Genomic DNA, 22,459 nt, shown 5'->3' with positions numbered 1-22,459 from the left:
GCCTTCAGAGACCTCGAGGAGAGATCAACGTTGGGGCCTCAGACACCCTTCAAAGACCTCAAAGACAGTTTCAAGTTGACACCTTAGACAGCCTTCAGAGACCTCGAGGAGAGATCAACGTTGGGGCCTCAGACACCTTTCAGAGACCTCAAAGACAGTTTAAAGTTGACACCTTAGACAGCCTTCAGAGACCTCGAGGAGAGATCAACGTTGGGGCCTCAGACACCCTTCAAAGACTTCAAAGACAGTTTCAAGTTGACACCTTAGACAGCCTTCAGAGACCTCGAGGAGAGATCAACGTTGGGGCCTCAGACACCCTTCAAAGACCTCAAAGACAGTTTAAAGTTGACACCTTAGACAGCCTTCAGAGACCTCGAGGAGAGATCAACGTTGGGTTCTCAGACACCCTTCAAAGACCTAAAAGACAGTTTCAAGTTGACACCTTAGACAGCCTTCAGAGACCTCGAGGAGAGATCAACGTTGGGGCCTCAGACACCCTTCAAAAACCTCAAAGACAGTTTCAAGTTGACACCTTAGACAGCCTTCAGAGACCTCGAGGAGAGATCAACGTTAGGGCCTCAGACACCCTTCAAAGATCTCAAAGACAGTTTCAAGTTGACACCTTCGACAGCCTTCAGAGACCTCGAGGAGAGATCAACGTTGGGGCCTCAGACACTTTTCAAAGACCTCAAAGACAGTTTCAAGTTGACACCTTAGACAGCCTTCAGAGACCTCGAGGAGAGATCAACGTTGGGGCCTCAGACACTTTTCAAAGACCTCAAAGACAGTTTCAAGTTGACACCTTAGACAGCCTTCAGAGACCTCGAGGAGAGATCAACGTTGGGGCCTCAGACACCCTTCAGAGACCTAAAAGACAGTTTCAAGTTGACACCTTAGACAGCCTTCAGAGACCTCGAGGACACATCAACAACGAAACCTCAGACACCCTTCATAGACCTCCAAGACAGACGTACTACAACCAGGCATCGGAGCCCAGCGAGGAGGACATCCTTGACCAAATCATAACGGCAACAGCGATCGACCTGGGGGACTCCATTGGTTTGGGCGCCCAGTTCTCGCAGGGTTACATCGACCTGGGCTCCCGCGACTACGTGAAGGAAGGCGCCGTCACCCTGGCCTTCGTCTTCGACACCACCGGCTCCATGTTCGACGATATGCAGCAGGTGATTGACGGCGCCGGGAAGATCCTCAACACGGTGCTGGAGAAGTTCGAGCGGCCCATCCACAACTACGTGTTCGTCCCCTTCCACGACCCGCGTGAGTGTTGCGACCTCCTCTTTGATGAGAAGGATGATGTCGATGATGATTTTGACTCCTTTCTTTCTTCTTTCCTTCTTTCTTTTTCTTCCTTTCCTTTTTTTCTTTTTTTTCTGCTTTCATGCTCTTTCATTCTCTCTTCTCTTCTCTTCTCTTCTCTTCTCTTCTCTTCTCTTCTCTTCTCTTCTCTCTCTCTCTCTCTCTCTCTCTCTCTCTCTCTCTCTCTCTCTCTCTCTCTCTCTCTCTCTCTCTCTCTCTCTCTCTCTCTCTCTCTCTCTCTCTCTCTCTCTCTCTCTCTCTCCAATTTGCCTTGCAGCTGTAATTATTATTATTATTATTATTATTATTATTATTATTATTATTATTATTATTATTATTATTATTATTATTATTATTATTACTATTATCATTATTATTATTATTTTTACTTATATTATTAATTTATTATTATCTGTAGTAATAGTATTAATGGTAGTGGTTGGGGTAGAAGTAGTAGTAGTGTTACTATTATTGTTATTATTATTATTATTATTATTATTATTATTATTATTATTATTATTATTATTATTATTATTATTATTATTTTATTTACTCATTAATTTTCTTTCCTTGTGCGTGTGTGTGTGTGTGTGTGTGTGTGTGTGTGTGTGTGTGTGTGTGTGTGTGTGTGTTCACGTAGTTATAAGCTGCCGTCTTGTTTTCATTCCTAATTGTGATTTGATTTTTTAACATTCACTCGCCACCACATTCAGATCGTTTCATGGGCTTCATCCGTTGAGTTAGGTCGTACCTACCCCCTAGCTGAATATCCTAACCCATATCTATACAGTCTTGATTATATACTGTGGGAATTTTTGTCATCCGTGTACTTGTGGGCTGTTCTATTGCCGAACTCATGAAAGCGTGTGTTCTGTCCTTAATTTATTGTATTCATCCCCGGGTGGAGAGAAGAGTGATGGGGCTTTCCTGACACCCTTTTGTATTGAGTAAAAGTGCATGTGCTGTGTGTAGTCTGCTCCCAGAATTAGTGGCCCTCTCCTATACGCCCTACCGTTCCTTTTTTTATTTTTTTTACCTTGCAGTCTTTAGGTGGCGGTTCTGGCCCATACTCTCAAACATTTCGAGGCTTACACACCCACATTTGACCAGACTTTCGTAGGAGTTGTGTATTTCCATTAATAGTTTTTATGAGCCTAGTTGTAGTTTGATAAGGCTTCTGCATCATGAACGTGAAAAAAAAAAACTCGTGAGAACCCTGTTAATCTCCTTTGTGGCCTTGGGAAACACGTAGTTGTTGTGAGAGCCGAAAGCGTCTGGGAGTACCAAGCCGAGCCATGGGTCGTTTGGGCGTGCGTTTTTTTCCTTCTAAGATGCTTAAGCCGATGTTTCCTTTATATGTTCCTCCTCCCACGCCATCAACTCATCATAATCCCTAAACTTCTATAACACATTTCGATCGCTGATGATGTCGACGAAGAGGTACACAAGACTACAGGGATGGCTTGGCCTCTAATGTCTATGTTGAGGCATTCACCCAAAGAAGGGGCCGTGTCTTCCCGTGTCGCGTGTTACGGCTGGCGCCCAGAGAAGATTGCCCTTTCCTACACATCCTCCCGTGTCTCTTACTGACTGATTGATGGCTTATTGTTGCAAATATACACCACAAAGGAGAAGGGAGGAACACGCTGTCCCGACCCCCAGGCAATACATGGTGTGATTTGTAATAGTACAAGTAACCATTCGGATTATGTTAATAGAAAGGAAAATAAAGGAAGAGAGTGCATGAAACCAACAAAGTCAATAATTGTATAGTAATGTCCTAGATTGGTAAAGGGTTGACTGATAGAGGTGAAACATGCCGTCTCGACCCCCAGTTAATACAAATGTACAACTCTTGACATATCCGTGGGGAGCACCATATGGAACAAAACCGGTACAATGGTTGGCAGTGCTTAGGTAACGAGTGTAAATCAGGTGTTAAGGCCTACACCCAAGGAAGGGGACAACATCGGTGCTGTCAAACATATCAGCACCTCTGTCCGCCTGTTTGAATAGAATCGTTGAAGTTCTTGCGATTTGCATGAACTGTTTTGTGATCCCAGTGATGGTTTTACCTGGGTTCTGCATCTTGAGCGGGAAAAACACCGATGAAAGCCCGGTTGATCTATACTCTGTGGCCTTGGGAAATACGCGTGATGGGAGCCCAAGACGTTTAATTAATCGTGTCTGACTTTGTGGACATAAGAATATCAAGAATCTGCAAGAATATAAGATTGTGTTTAACCCGGTAGCAGCGACGGGCCAAATTTGTGGCTTTACCGTGTAGCAGCGACGGGCCAAATTTGTGCCATGATATAAACCCCCAAAAACAGATGATACATAAACTGATCACAAATGCTTTGATAAATTGATGTATATTATGAAATGGTTTGTGTGAGTGATGATTTTTTCTCATATTTCGCGCTTAGAGGGACCATTAAAAGAAACATGATCCCCGCTGCTACCGGGTTAAAGTTAAGCATAAAAATTTGGATCGCTGTGAGTGTTTTACTTTCTCATTTCTGACTTTGTGGACCAGCATGTGTGTTGTTTAGGGTTTAAGAATATGGCCTTAAGTCGTCCCGTGCTTGTTACATAGCATTCCTTAAGTAGCGGGCTTAGTCGCGTGCTGGGGCTATACTCAGGGGAGGGGACCTTCTCCTATAATTATGTACATCTCCCCGTGCCTCCGTAACCTGACACCCTGGACTTGGGTAGCGGGTGAGTCACGTGCTAGGGCCGGCACTCAACGCAACACTTGTCCGTGGCGCCATTCAAAGACGTTTATAAGTTCGAGTAACATCATCCTTTTTCCTGCTCGATCCGTTACTTCGGCTTCACCCTCGGCAATCGATCACTTCCTTCTCCGTCCGAAATTGACCCTCTGTTTCTTGCCTCTCACTCTATTTTCTACAACACAGGGGCAGTTTTTAGTGTTTTTTTTTTTTCTTGTAGTTTAGTTTTTGGCTTCACTCCCGGCAATCACTTCCTTCTCCGTTCGAAATTGACCCTCTGTTTTTTGCCTCTCACTCTATTTTCTTCAACACAGGGGCAGTTTTTAGTTTTTTTCTAGTTTTTTGCCTCATTCTATTTTCTACAACACAGGGGCAGTTTTTAGGGTTTTTTTCTAGTAGTTTAGTTTTTGGCTTCACTCCCGGCAATCACTTCCTTCTCCGTCCGAAATTGACCCTTTGTTTCTTGCCTCTCATTCTAATTTCTTCAACACAGGGGCGGTTTTTAATTTGTTTTCTAGTTTTTTGCCTCATTCTATTTTCTACAACACAGGGGCAGTTTTTAGGTTTTTCTTTTAGTAGTTTAGTTTTTGGCTTCACTCCCGGCAATCACTTCCTTCTCCGTCCGAAATTGACCCTCTGTTTTTTGCCTCTCACTCTATTTTCTTCAACACAGGGGCGGTCTTTAGTTTTTTTTTTCTAGTTGTTTGCCTCACTCTATTTTCTACAACACAGGGGCAGTTTTTAGTTTTTTTTTTCTAGTAGTTTAGTTTTTGGCTTCACTCCCGGCAATCACTTCCTTCTCCGTCCGAAGTTAACCCTCTGTTTTTTGCCTCTCACTCTATATTTTCTACAACACAGGGGCAGTTTTTTAGCTCTCTAGTAGTTTAGTTTCTTCAGCGGGCTTTTTTGTTGTTTTATGCATTGCCCTTGAGCTGCCTCCTCTGCTCTAAAATAAATAAATAAATAAACGCGGTAAGTTTCGCAGCCTTAATTCAAGCAGAGCAAGGCAGGACCCATATTCTCAAAACTTTCGGGGCTTATACACACGCAGTTACACACCCACATTTGATAATTAAATAAGGCTTTCATAGAGGTTGTTGCGGTTATTTCCATGGGATATTTTGAGCCTAGTGATATTTTGACGAGGCTTCTGCACCGTGAATGTAAAAGAACACTCATGAGAACTAAATAAAATCTCCTTTGTGGCCTTGGAAAATAGTTGTTGTGAGAAGTGAAAGTGTCTGAGACTATATACGGGCTCTGTTGTTTCATTCCGCTCGGTCAAAGCGCCAAGCCATCCCTGAATATTAGTTTTGTACCGGTTCATTTTCTTTCTTTTCTTTTCATTCTTCCTCCTTCCCTTTTTTTCCTCCTCTTTCTCCTATTCTTTCATGATATTAGTTTTGTGCTGGTTCATTTTCTTTCTTTCTTTTTATTCTTTCTCCTTCCCTTTTTCTTCCTCTTTCTCCTTTTCTCTCATGATATCAGTTTTGTACTGGTTCATTTTCTTTTTCTTTTTATTCTTCCTCCTTCCCTTTTTTTTCTTCCTCTCTCTTCTTTTCTTTCATGGTATTTGTTTTGTATTGCTTCACTTTTTCTATTTATTCTTCCTCCTTCCCTTTTTTTCTTCCTCTTTCTCCTTTTCTTTCATGATATTAGTTTTGCACTGGTTCATTTTCTTTCTTTCTTTCTTTTCCCTTCATTCTTCCTCCTTTCTCTTTTTGTTGCATCAGAACGTTCAACAGCCAGCCAGCCACTTTGTCAGCTATAAGTGAGCGTGCACCTTTTTTCCTGTTCTGGTCTTGTGGACCTTTTCGTCGACATCAGCAGCGATCGAAATGTGTTGCAGAAGTGGGAGGAGGAGAACATAATGAAAACTGCATCGGCTTGAGCATCTTAGAAGTAGGAAAAACTGCACAGTCAGTCAAGTCAGTCGAGGAAGGGAGTAAAAACTTGACGCTTTAAGTATCGGGGCGAACAACAAACAAAAAAACATCCGCCTTTGAATTCGGAGTAAAGGCCTTCACCAATACTAAGAATTCTCTCTCTCTCTCTCTCTCTCTCTCTCTCTCTCTCTCTCTCTCTCTCTCTCTCTCTCTCTCTCTCTCTCTCTCTCTCTCTCTCTCTCTTTGCAGACGACACAAAGATTGGTAACTCGGTTCTCACTGACGAAGAAAGGCAAAGCCTCCAAGAAAATTTGCACAAAATTTCAGCTTGGTTGGATAGATGGGAGATGCCCTTTAACGTAGACAAGTGCCAGGTCCTTCAAGTTGGAACAAGAAATAAGAAGTTCGATTACGAAATGCGCGGCGTTAAACCCACAAGCGTTCAATGCGTTAAGGACCTGGGGGTGAAAATCGCGTCAAACCTCAAATTCTCACATCAATGCATCGATGCAGCAAATAAAGCGAACAGAATGTTGGGCTTCATTAAAACAAACTTTTTATTCAAGAATAAAGATGTAATACTTCCGCTCTACAATAGCTTAGTCAGACCCCACTTGGAATATGCGGTACAGTTTTGGTCTCCTCACCATGCAAAGGACATTGCTAAATTAGAAGGTGTTCAGCGTCGGGCAACAAAAATGACCCCTTCCTTGCGCAACAAATCTTACGAAGAAAGGCTTTCCACCCTTAACATGTTCTCTCTTGAGAAACGTCGCCTCCGAGGAAAACTGATCGAATGTTTTAAAATACTTAATGGTTTCGCGAATGTAGACAGAACAAAATTGTTTATGATCGATGACACTGCGAACGAGGAACTATGGCATAAAACTCAAATGTAGACAAGTAAATTCAGACTGCACCAAATTTTTCTTCACCAACGTTGTAGTGCGAGAATGGAATAAGCTCCCACCGTCAGTGGTCTAATGTAACACGATTGACTCCTTTAAAAACAAGCTCGACCGTCACTTCCTTGAACTTAATATTAACTAGAGTAGAAAAGCAACGTTTTGGAGCCATCTGAATAGTGTAGATCACTTAGGTTTAAGGACAGACCACCTAGTCTGGACCATGGGGTCTGGGTGGTCTGAATTTCTATGTAATTATATGTAACTCTCTCTCTCTCTCTCTCTCTCTCTCTCTCTCTCTCTCTCTCTCTCTCTCTCTCTCTCTCTGTATAAGCATATAGGAAATTAGCCCCACAGAGTAAGGTCAATGAATGAGGAGTGCGCCGTGTTGAGCAAGTAAAACACTGGTGAGCATCATCAGCAGCAGCAGGAGTCCGTCGAATTTGTTTTGGTGCATCGGCCGCCGAGACCAGCCAGTCAGCCACTCCATTTTCTCAAACATTTCGACACCCGGTCACAGATATTTGACACGGCTTTCGTAGGAGTTTCGGGCATTTTCAGCGGTAGTTTTGTGACCCTGGTGGTATTTGACCCTTCTTCTGTGCCATGAACTTAAACAAAACACTCATGAGGACGCGGTTGATCTCCTTTTTGGCCTTTGGAAAGAGTTGATGTTAGAGGTGGAAGCGTCCGAAGATACCAACCCTGCAATTTAGCCGTGTGAACTCGGCATGTGAACTGGGAATGGGGGGGAGTCGTACGTCGCCTTCCATCATCCTCAGCAATCCTCCCAACAACATTTCCCACGCTGACTACATAATCTCCCTCCCCTGTTGTAGAATACGGCGTTTTAAAATCAGCATCTTCATCCGTGTAGTTTGTTAATTAAGGGTATATTAAGAAGAGGAAGTGAGTTAGAGGCGAAGGTACAGGTGGGGGAGAAGGAAAGACAACAGGAGTGTACAGCTGTATGGCGTAGGTTCGTTAGTTGTTTTGGTGTTGTTTATTGTTGTGGCTAGCACGCCTAGCTACAAATCAAGGGTATAGTAAGAAGTGGGTTAGTGGCTAAGGTACAGGTGGGGGAGAAGGAAAGACAACAGGAGTGTACAGTTGTATGGCGTAGGTTCGAATCGCGAGCCTTGGTTCGAATCCCGGCCAGGGCAGCAGTCGGCGCACGGCTCATGCAGCTGTTCGTCCTTCCTTTCGAGGGTGGTCGATAAATGGGTACCTGGGGACACCTGGATATGATAAACTGTGGCGATCCATTACAAGGATGTACTGGCCCTAGCTGTGTCCCGGGGTGATGGCTCTTAATGCGCAGAAAAAAACCACTATCCACTAAAAAGTAGTCATATTTTGCCCATGAAAACATAATCTGGGTCTCGAAAATAATTAATACGCCGGCCTACTCCTGCATTTTTACCCAGTCTTTATTATTTTATTATTGCCTGTGCATAGTTCTACGTCTGCCTATGAAGTTGGTAGGTACTCGTAAACGCTTCCTTTCCTTACATCAGTCACTTCTAACGGCCGAAAAGAGGGTTAAACACGTTCCCATTACTAGGATGTACTGGCCCTAGCTGTGTCCCGGGGTGATGGCTCTTAATGCGCAGAAAAAGAAAAAAAATATCCACAAAAAAATTTGTCATATTTTGCCAATGAAAACATAATCTGTCTCGAGAATAATACGCCGGCCTACTCCTGCTGCATTTTTACCCAGTCTTTATTATTTTATTATTGCCTGTGTATAGTTCTACGTCTGCTTATGAAGTTGGTACTCGTAAACGCTTCCTTTCCTTACATCAGTCACTTCTAACGGCCGAAAAAGGGGGTTAAACACATTCCCATGAGAGTTTCTTTACGTTCACGGTACAGAAGAAGGGTCAGACTACCACCAGGGTCCAAAAAGTACTCCTGGAAATGCCCAAAACTCCCACTGAAGCCTTGTCAAATAGGTGATCTAGGGCGCCGAAATGTTCCCTACGTCCCTAGGCTCAAGGACCAATGGGACGGATATTGACTGATCACCGCGGCCACGTGCAGCTGTAATGTAGGTCCTTTTTTTTCTTTTTCTTCTTCTTCTTCATCTTCTCCTCCTCCTCCTCCTCCTCCTCCTCCTCCTCCATCTTGACCATTACTACATCATTATCGTTTTCGTCCACTTCTTATTTATCTTTTTTTAACACTTGACCTTCTAGGAGAGAGAGAGAGAGAGAGAGAGAGAGAGAGAGAGAGAGAGAGACGTAGCTACCATAGCATTTCCGGTAATGTTCCACAGAGAAGGAACTTTCATCACGGAGCCCATCGATAAGTGAGTAGTCGATCGTGACAGTTGATGAGCGCTTTGATGTTAAATGTCTTCCCTTAATGGCTGGTGAGTGAAGACAACATAGGCCTTCCTTCTCCTCTGCGACCTCCTCCTCCTCCTCCCTCCTCTTCCTCTTCTATACGTATATCTCCTCCTCCTCCTTTTCCTCTTCTACCTCTTCCTTCTCATCCTCTTCTACCTCCTCCTCCTCCTTCTCTTCCTCTTCTACCTCCTCCTCCTCCTTCTCCTTCTTCTCTTCCTCTTCTACCTCCTTCTCCTCCTCTTCCTCTTCTACCTCCTCCTCCTCCTTCTCCTCCTCTTCCTCTTCTACCTCCTCCTCCTCCTTCCCCTTCTCTTCCTCTTCTATCTCCTTCTCTTCCTCTTCTACCTCCTCCTCCTCCTTCTCCTCTTTCTCTTCTACCTCCTCCTCCCCCTTCTCTTCCTCTTTTTCTTCTTCTTCTATTTCTTCTTCTTCTTCTTCTTCTTCTTCTTCTTCTTGACCATTGCCACATCATTATCTTTTTCGTCCACTACTTATTTAGCCTTTTAACACTCGACCTTCTAAGAGAGAGAGAGAGAGAGAGAGAGACGTACCATAGCATAGATTGCCATAGAAGGTCACCGTGAGTGCCTTCAAGACCCGTTCAGTAGGGAAGTAGGGCACAGTACAAGGTCCGTCCGTGGCACAGTACTTTAAAGAGTCCGTCGAGGGTATAGTTCACCATGGTCTGATCACGTGCTGAACTCGCGATCGCCAGCCTCAAAATAGAAACCCTCCCTTAATAAGTCTTGAGGTTCAGGTGGTGACGTTCAGATGTTTGGTCCATGTTCTTAAACGTCTCGGGCAGAAGAAAATAGAAAAAGGATAAGAATAATGAGAAGAAAATGGAGTAGAATAAGAATTTGAGGAAGATGAAGAAAAAGAAAAAAAGAAGACAAGGGGGAGAAGAAGGAATGTAATGTATGTATGATGTATTTCCTTCCTTCCTTGTATGAAGTAATGTATGTATGAAGTATTTCCTTCCTTCCTTGTATGAAGTAATGTATGTATGATGTGTTTCCTTCCTTCCTTGTATGTAATATGTATGATGTGTTTCCTTCCTTCCTTGTATGAAATAATGTATGTATGATGTATTTCCTTCCTTGTATGTAGTATGTATGATGTGTTTCCTTCCTTCCTTGTATGAAGTATGTATGAAGTATGACTGAAGCAACTCCACATGTATAGACTCATATTCTCAAACATTTGACAAGGCTTTGGTAGAGGTTGTGTTAGCATTTCCATGGCTAGATTTATGGGCCAAGTTATTGTTTGACAAGTCGTCTGCACCATATTCTCAAGCATTTCGGGGCTTACACACCCACATTTGATAAGGCTTTGGTAGAGGTTGTGCTAGTATTTCCATGGCTAGTTGTATGGGCCAAGTGATAGTTTAACAAGGCTTCTGCACCATGGACTAGGAAATCACTCCTGAGAACCTGACTAACCTCTTTTTTGGCCTTTGGAAACACTTGTATTTGTTTCGAGGCATACACTCCCACATTTGACAAGGCTTTGGTAGAGGCTGTGTTAGCATTTCCATGGCTAGTTTTATGGGCCTAGAGTGAGAGTTTGACAAGGCTTGTGCACGTTGAATTTGAAAACACTCCTAAGAACCTGACTAACCTCTTTTTTGGCCTTTTGAAGTACTTGTATTTGTTTCGAGGCGTACACACACACATATGACAAGGCTTTGGTAGAGGTTGTGTTAGCATTTCCATGGGTAGATTTATGGGCCAAGTTATTGTTTAACAAGTCGTCTGCACCATATTCTCAAGCATTTCGGGGCTTACACACCCACATTTGATAAGGCTTTGGTAGAGGTTGTGTTAGTATTGCCATGGGTAGTTTTATGAGCCTAGTGATGGTTTGATTAGGCTTCTGCACCATGGACTAGGCAATCATTCATGAGAACCTGACTAACCTACCTCTTTTTTGGCCTTTGGAAGTACTTGTATTTGTTTCGACACTCACATTTGACAAGGCTTTGGTAGAGGCTGTGTTAGCATTTCCATGGCTAGTTTTATGGGCCTAGAGTGAGAGTTTGACAAGGCTTCTGCACATTGAATTTAAAAACACTCCTGAGAACCTGACTAACCTCTTTTTTGTCCTTTTGAAGTACTTGTATTTGTTTTGAGGTGTACACTCCCACATTTGATAAGGCTTTGGTAGAGGTTGTGTTAGTATTTCCATGGGTAGTTTTATGAGCCTAGTGATGGTTTGATTAGGCTTCTGCACCATGGACTAGGAAATCACACATGAAAACCTGTCTAAGCTCTTTTTTGACCTTTGGAAGCACTTGTTTTGAGAGTTTTGAGGGTGACACTCCCACATTTTATAAGGCTTTGGTAGAGGTTGTGTTAGTATTTCCATGGGTAGTTTTATGGCTCTGGTGATAGTTTGACAAGGCTTCTGCACCATAGATGTGAAAAGCTCACTTAAGAACCCGACTACTCTCCTTTGTAGCCTCTTGAAATATTTGTTGTTAGAGCCAAAAGCACCTGAAAACACAGACCTACCTCTTTTACTTTATTTTATAGCAAAGGAGATGGCTCAAGGGCAGCAAAATGAGTACAGAGAAAAAAAAGGCCTGCTACTCACCGCTCCCATAATAGACAGAAGTAAAGAGTGGCCAAAAGAGAGGTCGAAAAGACGACTTTGAGGAGATTTCACACAGGTCTTCAAATAAGCTCAGTAACTTTGGACACTCCCAAGTTTTTAGCTCTAAACTGTCCCCAGCTAGCAATAACTTTATCAATTCAAGCAAGGCAGTGCAGTATAGACATCACACAGATATTTTTAGCAGACAGTTATCCTCTAGTGAAACAACCTTCCTGCAGGAGTGGTTAGTGCAAAAACAATCAGATACTTAAAAAATCACATTGAACTTAAAAAATTACATTGTTACTTTCCTGAACTTGAACATTGAACTTAAACATTTAACTTAAAAACACATTGAACTTGAACATTGAACTTAAAAACACACTTAACTTGAACACTGAACTTGAACATTGAACTTAAAAACACTCTGAACTTAAACACTGAACTTGAACATTGAACTTAAGCATTGAACTTGAACATTGAACTTAAAAACACACTGAACTTAACACTGAACTTGAACATTGAACTTAAAAAATCACATTGTTACTTTGCTGGAATAGGAGTGAGTTGGACAGACCCACACTGAATACCCACCTACAGCAAATGCTTCAGGGCCAATCTTAAGTGTATCAGCCTCCCATATCGACCATTTTCCAAAGCTGTAGAAAAGATTAACCAGGAACTCTTTCTTATTCCAGCAAAGACACTATTTTCCCTTCTTCACTCGTCCTTTGTCACACTGTATATCATGTTTCTTGAAGGGGAACTATTTCTTCTTCTAGCCAAGACACTTTATTTTTCCTCTCTTACGTATTTTGTTGCACTGTATCATGTTTCTTGTAGGGGAACTATTTCTTCTTCTAGCCAAGACACTTTATTTTTCCTCTCTTACGTATTTTGTTGCACTGTATCATGTTTCTTGTAGGGGAACTATTTCTTCTTCTAGCCAAGACACTTTATTTTTCCTCTCTTACGTATTTTGTTGCACTGTATCATGTTTCTTGAAGGGGAACTATTTCTTCTTCTAGCCAAGACACTTTATTTTTCCTCTCTTACGTATTTTGTTGCACTGTATCATGTTTCTTGAAGGGGAACTATTTCTTCTTCTAGCCAAGACACTTTATTTTTCCTCTCTTATGTATTTTGTTGCACTGTATCATGTTTCTTATCGGGAACTATAGCTTATCCTTACTAAGACACTTTGTTCATATTATTAACCCGGGGATCATTTTTCTTAATGACCCCTCCAAGCGAGAAAAATGAGAAAAATCACCCCTCACACAAACCACTTCATAATATATATCAAAGCATTTGTGATCAGATTATGTATCATCTATTTTTGGGGGTTTATATCATGGAACAAATTTGGCCTGTCGCTGCTAACGGGTTAATCGCATCAGGTTCCTACTACGACTATTTTCTAAGGCCACAGAGAAGATTAACCGGGTTTTCATGGGTGACGATTTTCTCGTTCAAGCTGCAGATGATGTGTAAAACTAACACCAGGGTCACAAAACAGTCCATGATAATCCCAGCAACTTCTACGAGAGAGGAACTGAGAGGATAAGATGTTTAAGAATACAGACTTTTATCTCACACACAGAACTTGACAAACTTGAAATCACATAAGTAGACAACCTTGTTCTTCCGCATTCTGTGTTTATATGTTTCCACCTTTTCATCTTCATTTCTTCATCATCACCCTGTTATTTTTTCCTCATCTTCTTTCTCATCTTCTTTCTCATCTTCTTACACATGCCCTGACGAACTCTTGCAGTCACTAAAGATGAGAGTCTCATTCTTCTTCCTCTGTATGTTAAGACTTCTTCATCTCCCTTCCACCACCCTCATCATTCTGCTATTTCTTTCCTCATCTTCTTCCTCATCTTCTTTACATGCCCTGACGAACTCTTGCAATCACTAAAGTAGGCAGTCTTGTTCTTTTGCCTCTCTGTGTTAAAACCTCTTCATCTCCCTTCCACCACCCTCATCATTCTGCTATTTCTTTCCTCATCTTCTTCCTCATCTTCTTACACATACCCTGACGAACTCTTGCAATCACTAAAGTAGGCAACCTCATTCTTTTGCCTGTCACTTTTTCTGTTTCCACCTCTTCATCTCCCTTCCTTCACCTTCATCCTTTTATTTTTCCCATCATCTTCTTCCTCATCTTCGTTACATGCCCTGACGAACTCTTGCAATCACTAAAGTAGGCAACCTCATTCTTTTGCCTGTTGCTTTTTCTATGTTTCCACCTCTTCATCTCCCTTCTGTCACCTTCATCTTGCTATTTTTTTGTCATCTTCTTCCTCATCTTCTTTACATGCCCTAACGAACTCTTGCAATCACTAAAGTAGGCAATCTCATTCTTTTGCCTGTTGCTTTTTCTATGTTTCCACCTCTTCATCTCCCTTCCTTCACCTTCATCTTGCTATTTTTTCCTCATCTTCTCATACATGCCGTGATGAACTCTTGAAATCGCTGAAGTAGGCAACCACTCGGCCTCTTGCAGTCTCCCTATGTTCTTATGTTCTTCATCTCCATTTCTTCACCACCATCATTTTATTTTTTCCTCATCTTTTTACAGACACAATTAACTGCTCATTACTCTGCCCTTCCCTTCCCCTCCCAAGCATTATGTCCGCCACCCTGAGATAACCACCCAAATTAAACTCCATGGCTGTCATTATCTCATTGTCGTCCTGCGTATGTGTGTGTGTGTGTGTGTGTGTGTGTTTATGAAGTTCAGTTTTAAATTCATGGATATTTCTGATTTTCTCCTCCTCCTTCTCCCTCTCTTTCTTCTCCCCTTCCTCCTCCTCCTCCTTTGATCCTCATTATTATTTTCTTTTTCTTTTTTTCTTTTTCTTTTTCATTTCCCTCCTCCTCCTCCTCCTCCTCCTCCTCCTCCTCCTCCTCCTCCTATTTTTCTTCATATACTCTTCTTTCTTTCTTTTTTTCTCTCCTTCTTCTTCTTCTTCTTGTTCTTTTTTTCTTTTGCTTCTTCTTCTTCTACATCTACCATTGCTACTACTACTACTACTACTACTACTACTACTACTACTACTACTACTACTACTACTACTACTATAACTACTACTACTATTTTTTCTCGAGTTCATTGGAGGCATCAATCTCACTTCTTAGCGTCTCTCAGTCACCAAGTCATTCTCTGCTCCCCTTCCTGACCTCTTGCATTCCTGGCGTCCCATACAAACAGGTCATCCATGTCCCCCATCATACCGTACACTGCAATCGGATCTCTTCTCCTCTGTTCTCCAAGGAAGGCAAATGCTATCTTTCTAATCTCCTGTTATGTCATGTATCTCAAGGTTGGCATCCATGTATGTTGTTATCTTATGTCATGTGTTATGTTATGTGTTATGTTATGTGTTATGTTATTTATCTGTTATGTTATTTATCTGTTATGTTATCTGTTGTTATGTTATGTTATTTGCTATGTTATGTTATCTGTTATATTATGTTATGTTATGTTATCTGTTATGTCATGTCTGCCATTATCTGTTATGTCATGTCTCTCAAGGTTGGCATCCATGTCCATTGTTTCTCTTTCCCTCATTTCCCTGGACACTACAATCAGATCTCTTTCTCCTCTATTCTCTAGGGAAGGCAAACACAACCTTTCCAATCTCCTGTTATGTCATGTCTCTCAAGGTTGGCATCCATGTCCATCGTTTCCCTTTCCTTCATACAGTCAGATCTTTCCCCTCTGTTCTTTAAGGAAGGCAAATGCTATCTTATCAATCTGCTGTTATGTAATGTATCTCAGCCTTGGCACCTTATCTATCGTTTCCCTTTTCCCCATCACCCTGTACACTGGTATCAGGCCTCTTTCTCCTCTATTCTCGAAGGAAGGCAAATGCTATCTTTCCAATCTCTCCTTGTATGTCATGTCTCTCAGGCTTGGCACCATTTTTGTCGCTGCTCTCTGAATCCTGGGTTGGTATACTTGACGCTTCCACCTCTCACATCAATTCTTTCCAAAGGTCAAAAAGGAGATCAATCAGGTTTTTATGAGTTTTTTTTGGGGGGTTTTGGTGTAGAAGAAGGCTCCAACTACCACCAGGGCCATTAAACTACTCACAGAAATGCCCAAAACTCCCAGGAAAACTGTGTCAGATTTTTGAAAATCGTAGAAGAAGCATCAAACTACAACCAGGGTCATTAAACAAGAGCAGACTGCCACTGCCCATGAAGCAGTTGAGTTTTATTGAGGTTTTGAAAGGCATTGTTAGGCTTTTCATTTTGAGTGAAGCTGATCTGGAGAGGATGTTTTGAGGGAGGATTAACCCCTTGACTGTGGATTTCCTACAAGAAGACCTCACCAAGCTACAGGAATGGAACAAAAAGTGGCTGCTACAATTCAATGAAGAAAAATGTAAAGTCCAGCACTTGGGAAGGGAACTCCAGAACACCAATACCACATGGGAAACACTCCACCACAGAGGCAGAGAAAGACCTTGGACTATATGTTACCAGGATACCAGTGAACGGATATCCAGCACGCCAATACCACATGGGAAACACCCCACTATCCACCACACAGGTAGAGAAAGACCTGGGACTATATGTTACCAGGCTAGCAATGAAGGGATATCCAGCACACCAATACCACATTGGAAACACCCCACTATCCACCACACAGGCAGAGAAAGACCTGGGACTATATGTAACCAGGCTAGCAATGAAGGGATATCCAGCACACCAATACCACATGGGAAACACACCACTATCCACCACACAGGCAGAGAAAGACCTGGGACTATATGTTACCAGGCTAGCAATGAAGGGATATCCAGCACACCAATACCACATGGGAAACACCCCACTATCCACCACACAGGCAGAGAAAGACCTGGGACTATATGTTACCAGGCTAGCAATGAAGGGATATCCAGCACACCAATACCACATGGGAAACACCCCACTATCCACCACAGAGGCAGAGAAAGACCTGGGACTATATGTAACCAGGCTAGCAATGAAGGGATATCCAGCACACCAATACCACATGGGAAACACCCCACTATCCACCACAGAGGCAGAGAAAGACCTGGGACTATATGTAACCAGGCTAGCAATGAAGGGATATCCAGCACACCAATACCACATGGGAAACACTCCACTATCCACCACAGAGGCAGAGAAAGACCTGGGACTATATGTAACCAGGCTAGCAATGAAGGGATATCCAGCACACCAATACCACATGGGAAACACTCCACTATCCACCACAGAGGCAGAGAAAGACCTGGGACTATATATTACCAGGCTACCAGTGAAAACCAAAGCCATGCCAATCGCAGCGGACGAGTTAAAGAGCTCAGATTATGTCACTATGTCATTAATGTATCAATCAGTCAATGTGGGCAAACGCCAGGGGGGGTGTTGCCTTGCCCACCCTACTTCATAAACTATAGTCCTTATATTCTCTGGAGAGCAAACAGAATATGAATGTTTACATGTGGACGTGATACAGGATTGCCGTGAACTGAACTGAGAGACAACGAGAGGCAAAGTTGTAACACTGCGGGGTTGGTATTCTGAGATGCTTCCACCTCTCGTGTCACTCATTTGCAAAGGCTGAAAAGGAGATTAATCGGGTTCTCATGAGTGTTTTTTCACATTCACGGTATAGAAGAAGGGCCACACTACCACCAGGGTCATAAAACTACCCCTGAAAATGCCCACAATACCCATGAAAGCCTTGTCAAATGTGTGTTTCTTAGGTTCATGATACAGAAGAAGGGCCACACTACCACCAGGGTCATAAAACTACCCCTGAAAATGCCCACAATACCCATGAAAGCCTTGTCAAATGTGTGTTTCTTAGGTTCATGATACAGAAGAAGGGTCACTTTACTACCAGGGTCATAAAACTACTGCTGTAAATGCCCACATTACCCATGAAAGCCTTGTCAAATATGTGTTTCTTAGGTTCATGGTACAGAAGAAGGGTCACACTACCACTAGGGTCATAAAATTAACCCTGGAAATGCCCACAACACCTACAAAAGCCTTGTCAAATGTGTTTCTTAGGTTCATGGTACAGAAGAAGGGTCACACAACCACAAGGGTCATAAAACTACCCCTGGAAATGCTCCAAACACCTACAAAAGCCTTGTCAGATGTATGTTTCTTAGGTTCATGGTACAGAAGAAGGGTCACTTTACCACCAGGGTCATAAAACTACCCCTGGAAATGCCCACAATACCCATGAAAGCCTTGTCAAATGTGTGTTTCTTAGGTTCATGATACAGAAGAAGGGTCACTTTACCACCAGGGTCATAAAACTACCCCTGGAAATGCCCACAATACCCTTGAAAGCCTTGTCAAATGTGTGTTTCTTAGGTTCATGGTACAGAAGAAGGGTCACACTACCACCAGGGTCATAAAACTACCCCTGGAAATGCCCACAATACCCATGAAAGCCTTGTCAAATGTGTGTTTCTTAGGTTCATGGTACAGAAGAAAGGTCACATTGCCACAAGGGTCATAAAACTACCCCTGGAAATGCCCACAACACCAATGAAAGCCTTCTCAAATGTGTGTCTTAGGTATACTGTACAGAAGAAGGGTCACACTGCCACCAGTCATAAAACTACCCCTGTAAATGCCCACAATACCCATGAAAACCTTATCAAATGTGTGTTTCTTAGGTTCATGGTACAGAACAAGGGCCACACTACCACCAGGGTCATAAAACTACCCCTGGAAATGCCCACAACACCTATGAAAGCCTTGTCAAATGTGTTTTTCTTAGGTTCACGGTACAGAAGAAGAGCCACACTACCATTCGGGCCATTAAACTACCCCTGGAAGTGCCCACAACACCTATGAAAGCCTTGTCAAATGTGTGTTTCTTAGTTTCATGGTACAGAAGAAGGGCTACACTACCACCAGGGTCATAAAACTACCCCTGGAAATGCCCACAATACCCATGAAAGCCTTGTCAAATGTGTGTTTCTTAGGTTCATGGTACAGAAGAAGGGCCACACTACCACCAGGGTCATAAAAGTACCCCTGGAAATGCCCACAACACCTACGAAAGCCTTGTCAACGTGTGTTTCTTAGGGTCACGGTACAGAGGAAGGGCCACACCTACACCAGGGTTATAAAACTACCCTTGGAAAAGCCCCAAACACCTACGAAAGCCTTGTCAAATATGTGTACTTGGGTGCTGAGAGGTTTGAGACTATGGGCCCAGAAGTGACATTGCCTACAGCCCCAAACTTGCCATTCCCTCACCCATAGCATTAATTACAGACCCAGCCGAGTGGAGTGCAAGAGGGTTGGGAGAGTAGCGAGATGATTGTAGGAGAAGCCTCATTATATTGTTAAGTTTTTGTCTGGTTGAAAAGTAACAACCACTGGCACCAGAGTTTTAATGGGCTGTGAGGACATCAAGGTGTACTGAAAAACATATACAAAAGCAAAGGGAGTGAATTATGCTGTACAGTGTTATGACAAGGTTGCTGTAGAGACTTAACGTGATTTTTTATTTGCTTGTAAACCCGAGAATTCTGTTAGATGTGATTTTTGAGAATTCTGTTAGACATGATATTTATTTGCTGCTAAACCCGAGAATACTGTTAGACGTGATTTTTATTCCCTTCTAAACCCAAGAATACTGTTAGACATGATTTTTATTCCCTTCTAAACCCAAGAATACTGTTAGACATGATTTTTATTCCCTTCTAAACCCGATAATACTGTTAGATGTGATTTTTATTCCCTTCTAAACCCGATAATACTGTTAGATGTGATTTTTATTCCCTTCTAAACCCAATAATACTGTTAGACATGATTTTTATTCCCTTCTAAACCCAAGAATACTCTTAGACATGATTTTTATTCTCTTCTAAACCCGAGAATACTGTTAGATGTAATTTTTATTCCCTTCTAAACCCAAGAATACTGTTAGACGTGATTTTTATTCCCTTCTAAACCCAAGAATACTGTTAGACATGATTTTTATTCCCTTCTAAACCCAAGAATACTGTTAGACATGATTTTTATTCCCTTCTAAACCCAAGAATACTGTTAGACGTGATTTTTATTCCCTTCTAAACCCAAGAATACTGTTAGACATGATTTTTATTCCCTTCTAAACCCGATAATACTGTTAGACATGATTTTTATTCCCTTCTAAACCCGATAATACTGTTAGATGTGATTTTTATTCCCTTCTAAACCCGATAATACTGTTAGATGTGATTTTTATTCCCTTCTAAACCCAATAATACTGTTAGACATGATTTTTATTCCCTTCTAAACCCGATAATACTGTTAGACATGATTTTTATTCCCTTCTAAACCCGATAATACTGTTAGATGTGATTTTTATTCCCTTCTAAACCCAAGAATACTGTTAGATGTGATTTTTATTCCCTTCTAAACCCGATAATACTGTTAGATGTGATTTTTATTCCCTTCTAAACCCGATAATACTGTTAGACATGATTTTTATTCCCTTCTAAACCCAAGAATACTGTTAGACATGATTTTTATTCCCTTCTAAACCCAAGAATACTGTTAGACGTGATTTTTATTCTCTTCTAAACCCGATAATACTGTTAGACATGATTTTTATTCTCTTCTAAACCCGATAATACTGTTAGACATGATTTTTATTCCCTTCTAAACCCAAGAATACTGTTAGACGTGATTTTTATTCTCTTCTAAACCCGATAATACTGTTAGACGTGATTTTTATTCTCTTCTAAACCCGATAATACTGTTAGACGTGATTTTTATTCTCTTCTAAACCCGATAATACTGTTAGACGTGATTTTTATTCCCTTCTAAACCCAAGAATACTGTTAGACGTGATTTTTATTCTCTTCTAAACCCGATAATACTGTTAGACATGATTTTTATTCTCTTCTAAACCCGATAATACTGTTAGACGTGATTTTTATTCCCTTCTAAACCCAAGAATACTGTTAGACGTGATTTTTATTCCCTTCCAAACCCAAGAATACTGTTAGACGTGATTTTTATTCCCTTCTAAACCCAAGAATACTGTTAGACATGATTTTTATTCCCTTCTAAACCCGATAATACTGTTAGACATGATTTTTATTCCCTTCTAAACCCAAGAATACTGTTAGACATGATTTTTATTCCCTTCCAAACCCGATAATACTGTTAGACATGATTTTTATTCCCTTCTAAACCCAAGAATACTGTTAGACATGATTTTTATTCCCTTCTAAACCCAAGAATACTGTTAGACATGATTTTTATTCCCTTCTAAACCCAAGAATACTGTTAGACATGATTTTTATTCCCTTCTAAACCCAAGAATACTGTTAGACATGATTTTTATTCCCTTCTAAACCCGAGAATACTGTTAGACATGATTTTTATTCCCTTCTAAACCCAAGAATACTGTTAGACATGATTTTTATTCCCTTCTAAACCCAAGAATACTGTTAGACATGATTTTTATTCCCTTCTAAACCCAAGAATACTGTTAGACATGATTTTTATTCCCTTCTAAACCCAAGAATACTGTTAGACATGATTTTTATTTCCTTCTAAACCCGGGAATACTGTTAGACATGATTTTTATTCCCTTCTAAACCCGAGAATACTGTTTGACATGATTTTTATTTCCTTCTAAACCCAAGAATACTGTTAGACATGATTTTTATTCCCTTCTAAACCCAAGAATACTGTTAGACGTGATTTTTATTCCCTTCTAAACCCGGGAATACTGTTTGACGTGATTTTTATTCCCTTCTAAACCCAAGAATACTGTTAGACGTGATTTTTATTCCCTTCTAAACCCGGGAATACTGTTTGACGTGATTTTTATTCCCTTCTAAACCCAAGAATACTGTTAGACATGATTTTTATTCCCTTCTAAACCTGGGAATACTGTTTGACGTGATTTTTATTCCCTTCTAAACCCGAGAATACTGTTTGACGTGATTTTTATTCCCTTCTAAACCCAAGAATACTGTTAGACATGATTTTTATTCCCTTCTAAACCCGGGAATACTGTTTGACGTGATTTTTATTCCCTTCTAAACCCGAGAATACTGTTTGACGTGATTTTTATTCCCTTCTAAACCCGAGAATACTGTTTGACGTGATTTTTATTCCCTTCTAAACCCGAGAATACTGTTTGACGTGATTTTTATTCCCTTCTAAACCCGAGAATACTGTTTGACGTGATTTTTATTCCCTTCTAAACCCGGGAATACTGTTTGACGTGATTTTTATTCCCTTCTAAACCCGGGAATACTGTTTGACGTGATTTTTATTCCCTTCTAAACCCAAGAATACTGTTTGACGTGATTTTTATTCCCTTCTAAACCCAAGAATACTGTTAGACATGATTTTTGTTCCCTTCTAAACCCAAGAATACTGTTAGACATGATTTTTATTCCCTTCTAAACCCAAGAATACTGTTAGACATGATTTTTGTTCCCTTCTAAACCCAAGAATACTGTTAGACGTGATTTTTATTCCCTTCTAAACCCAAGAATACTGTTTGACGTGATTTTTATTCCCTTCTAAACCCAAGAATACTGTTAGACATGATTTTTATTCTCTTCTAAACCCGAGAATACTGTTAGACATGATTTTTATTCCCTTCTAAACCCAAGAATACTGTTAGACATGATTTTTATTCT

General features: G+C 41.3%; 2 protein-coding genes across 5 annotated transcripts in view; both read left to right on the top strand.

Annotated features, from left to right (window-relative positions):
• The window catches only part of LOC127002290 (translation initiation factor IF-2-like), a 2,321-nt gene extending 1,366 nt beyond the window's left edge, over positions 1-955 (top strand). Inside the window, exons 2-3 of the mRNA XM_050868102.1 lie at positions 1-659; positions 902-955. The exon at positions 1-659 is cut by the window's left edge and continues 853 nt beyond it. Of these exons, the coding sequence (XP_050724059.1) occupies positions 1-659; positions 902-955 (713 nt within the window). The remainder of the gene's footprint in view (positions 660-901) is intronic.
• Positions 956-1,029: 74 nt separating this feature from the next.
• Positions 1,030-22,459, top strand: part of LOC127002010 (hemicentin-1-like) — a 251,350-nt gene continuing 229,920 nt past the window's right edge. For 2 of the 4 annotated variants that reach the window (XR_007755636.1, XM_050867330.1), the window contains exon 1: positions 1,030-1,278. Coding sequence is in view for 1 of the 4 variants with exons in the window: in XM_050867330.1 (XP_050723287.1) it covers positions 1,164-1,278 (115 nt within the window). In the remaining 3 variants the exon portion in view is untranslated. Of the gene's footprint in view, positions 1,279-8,733; positions 8,894-10,096; positions 10,113-22,459 lie in introns of those variants that run through there. The other 2 variants (XM_050867331.1, XM_050867332.1) reach the window with 2 other exon arrangements.

The sequence above is a fragment of the Eriocheir sinensis genome, chromosome 22 (assembly GCF_024679095.1).
Source record: "Eriocheir sinensis breed Jianghai 21 chromosome 22, ASM2467909v1, whole genome shotgun sequence".
Lineage (NCBI taxonomy): Eukaryota > Metazoa > Arthropoda > Malacostraca > Decapoda > Varunidae > Eriocheir > Eriocheir sinensis.
The sequence above is the reverse complement of the archived record's forward strand: the minus strand, read 5'-3'. Positions and strand labels throughout refer to the sequence as shown.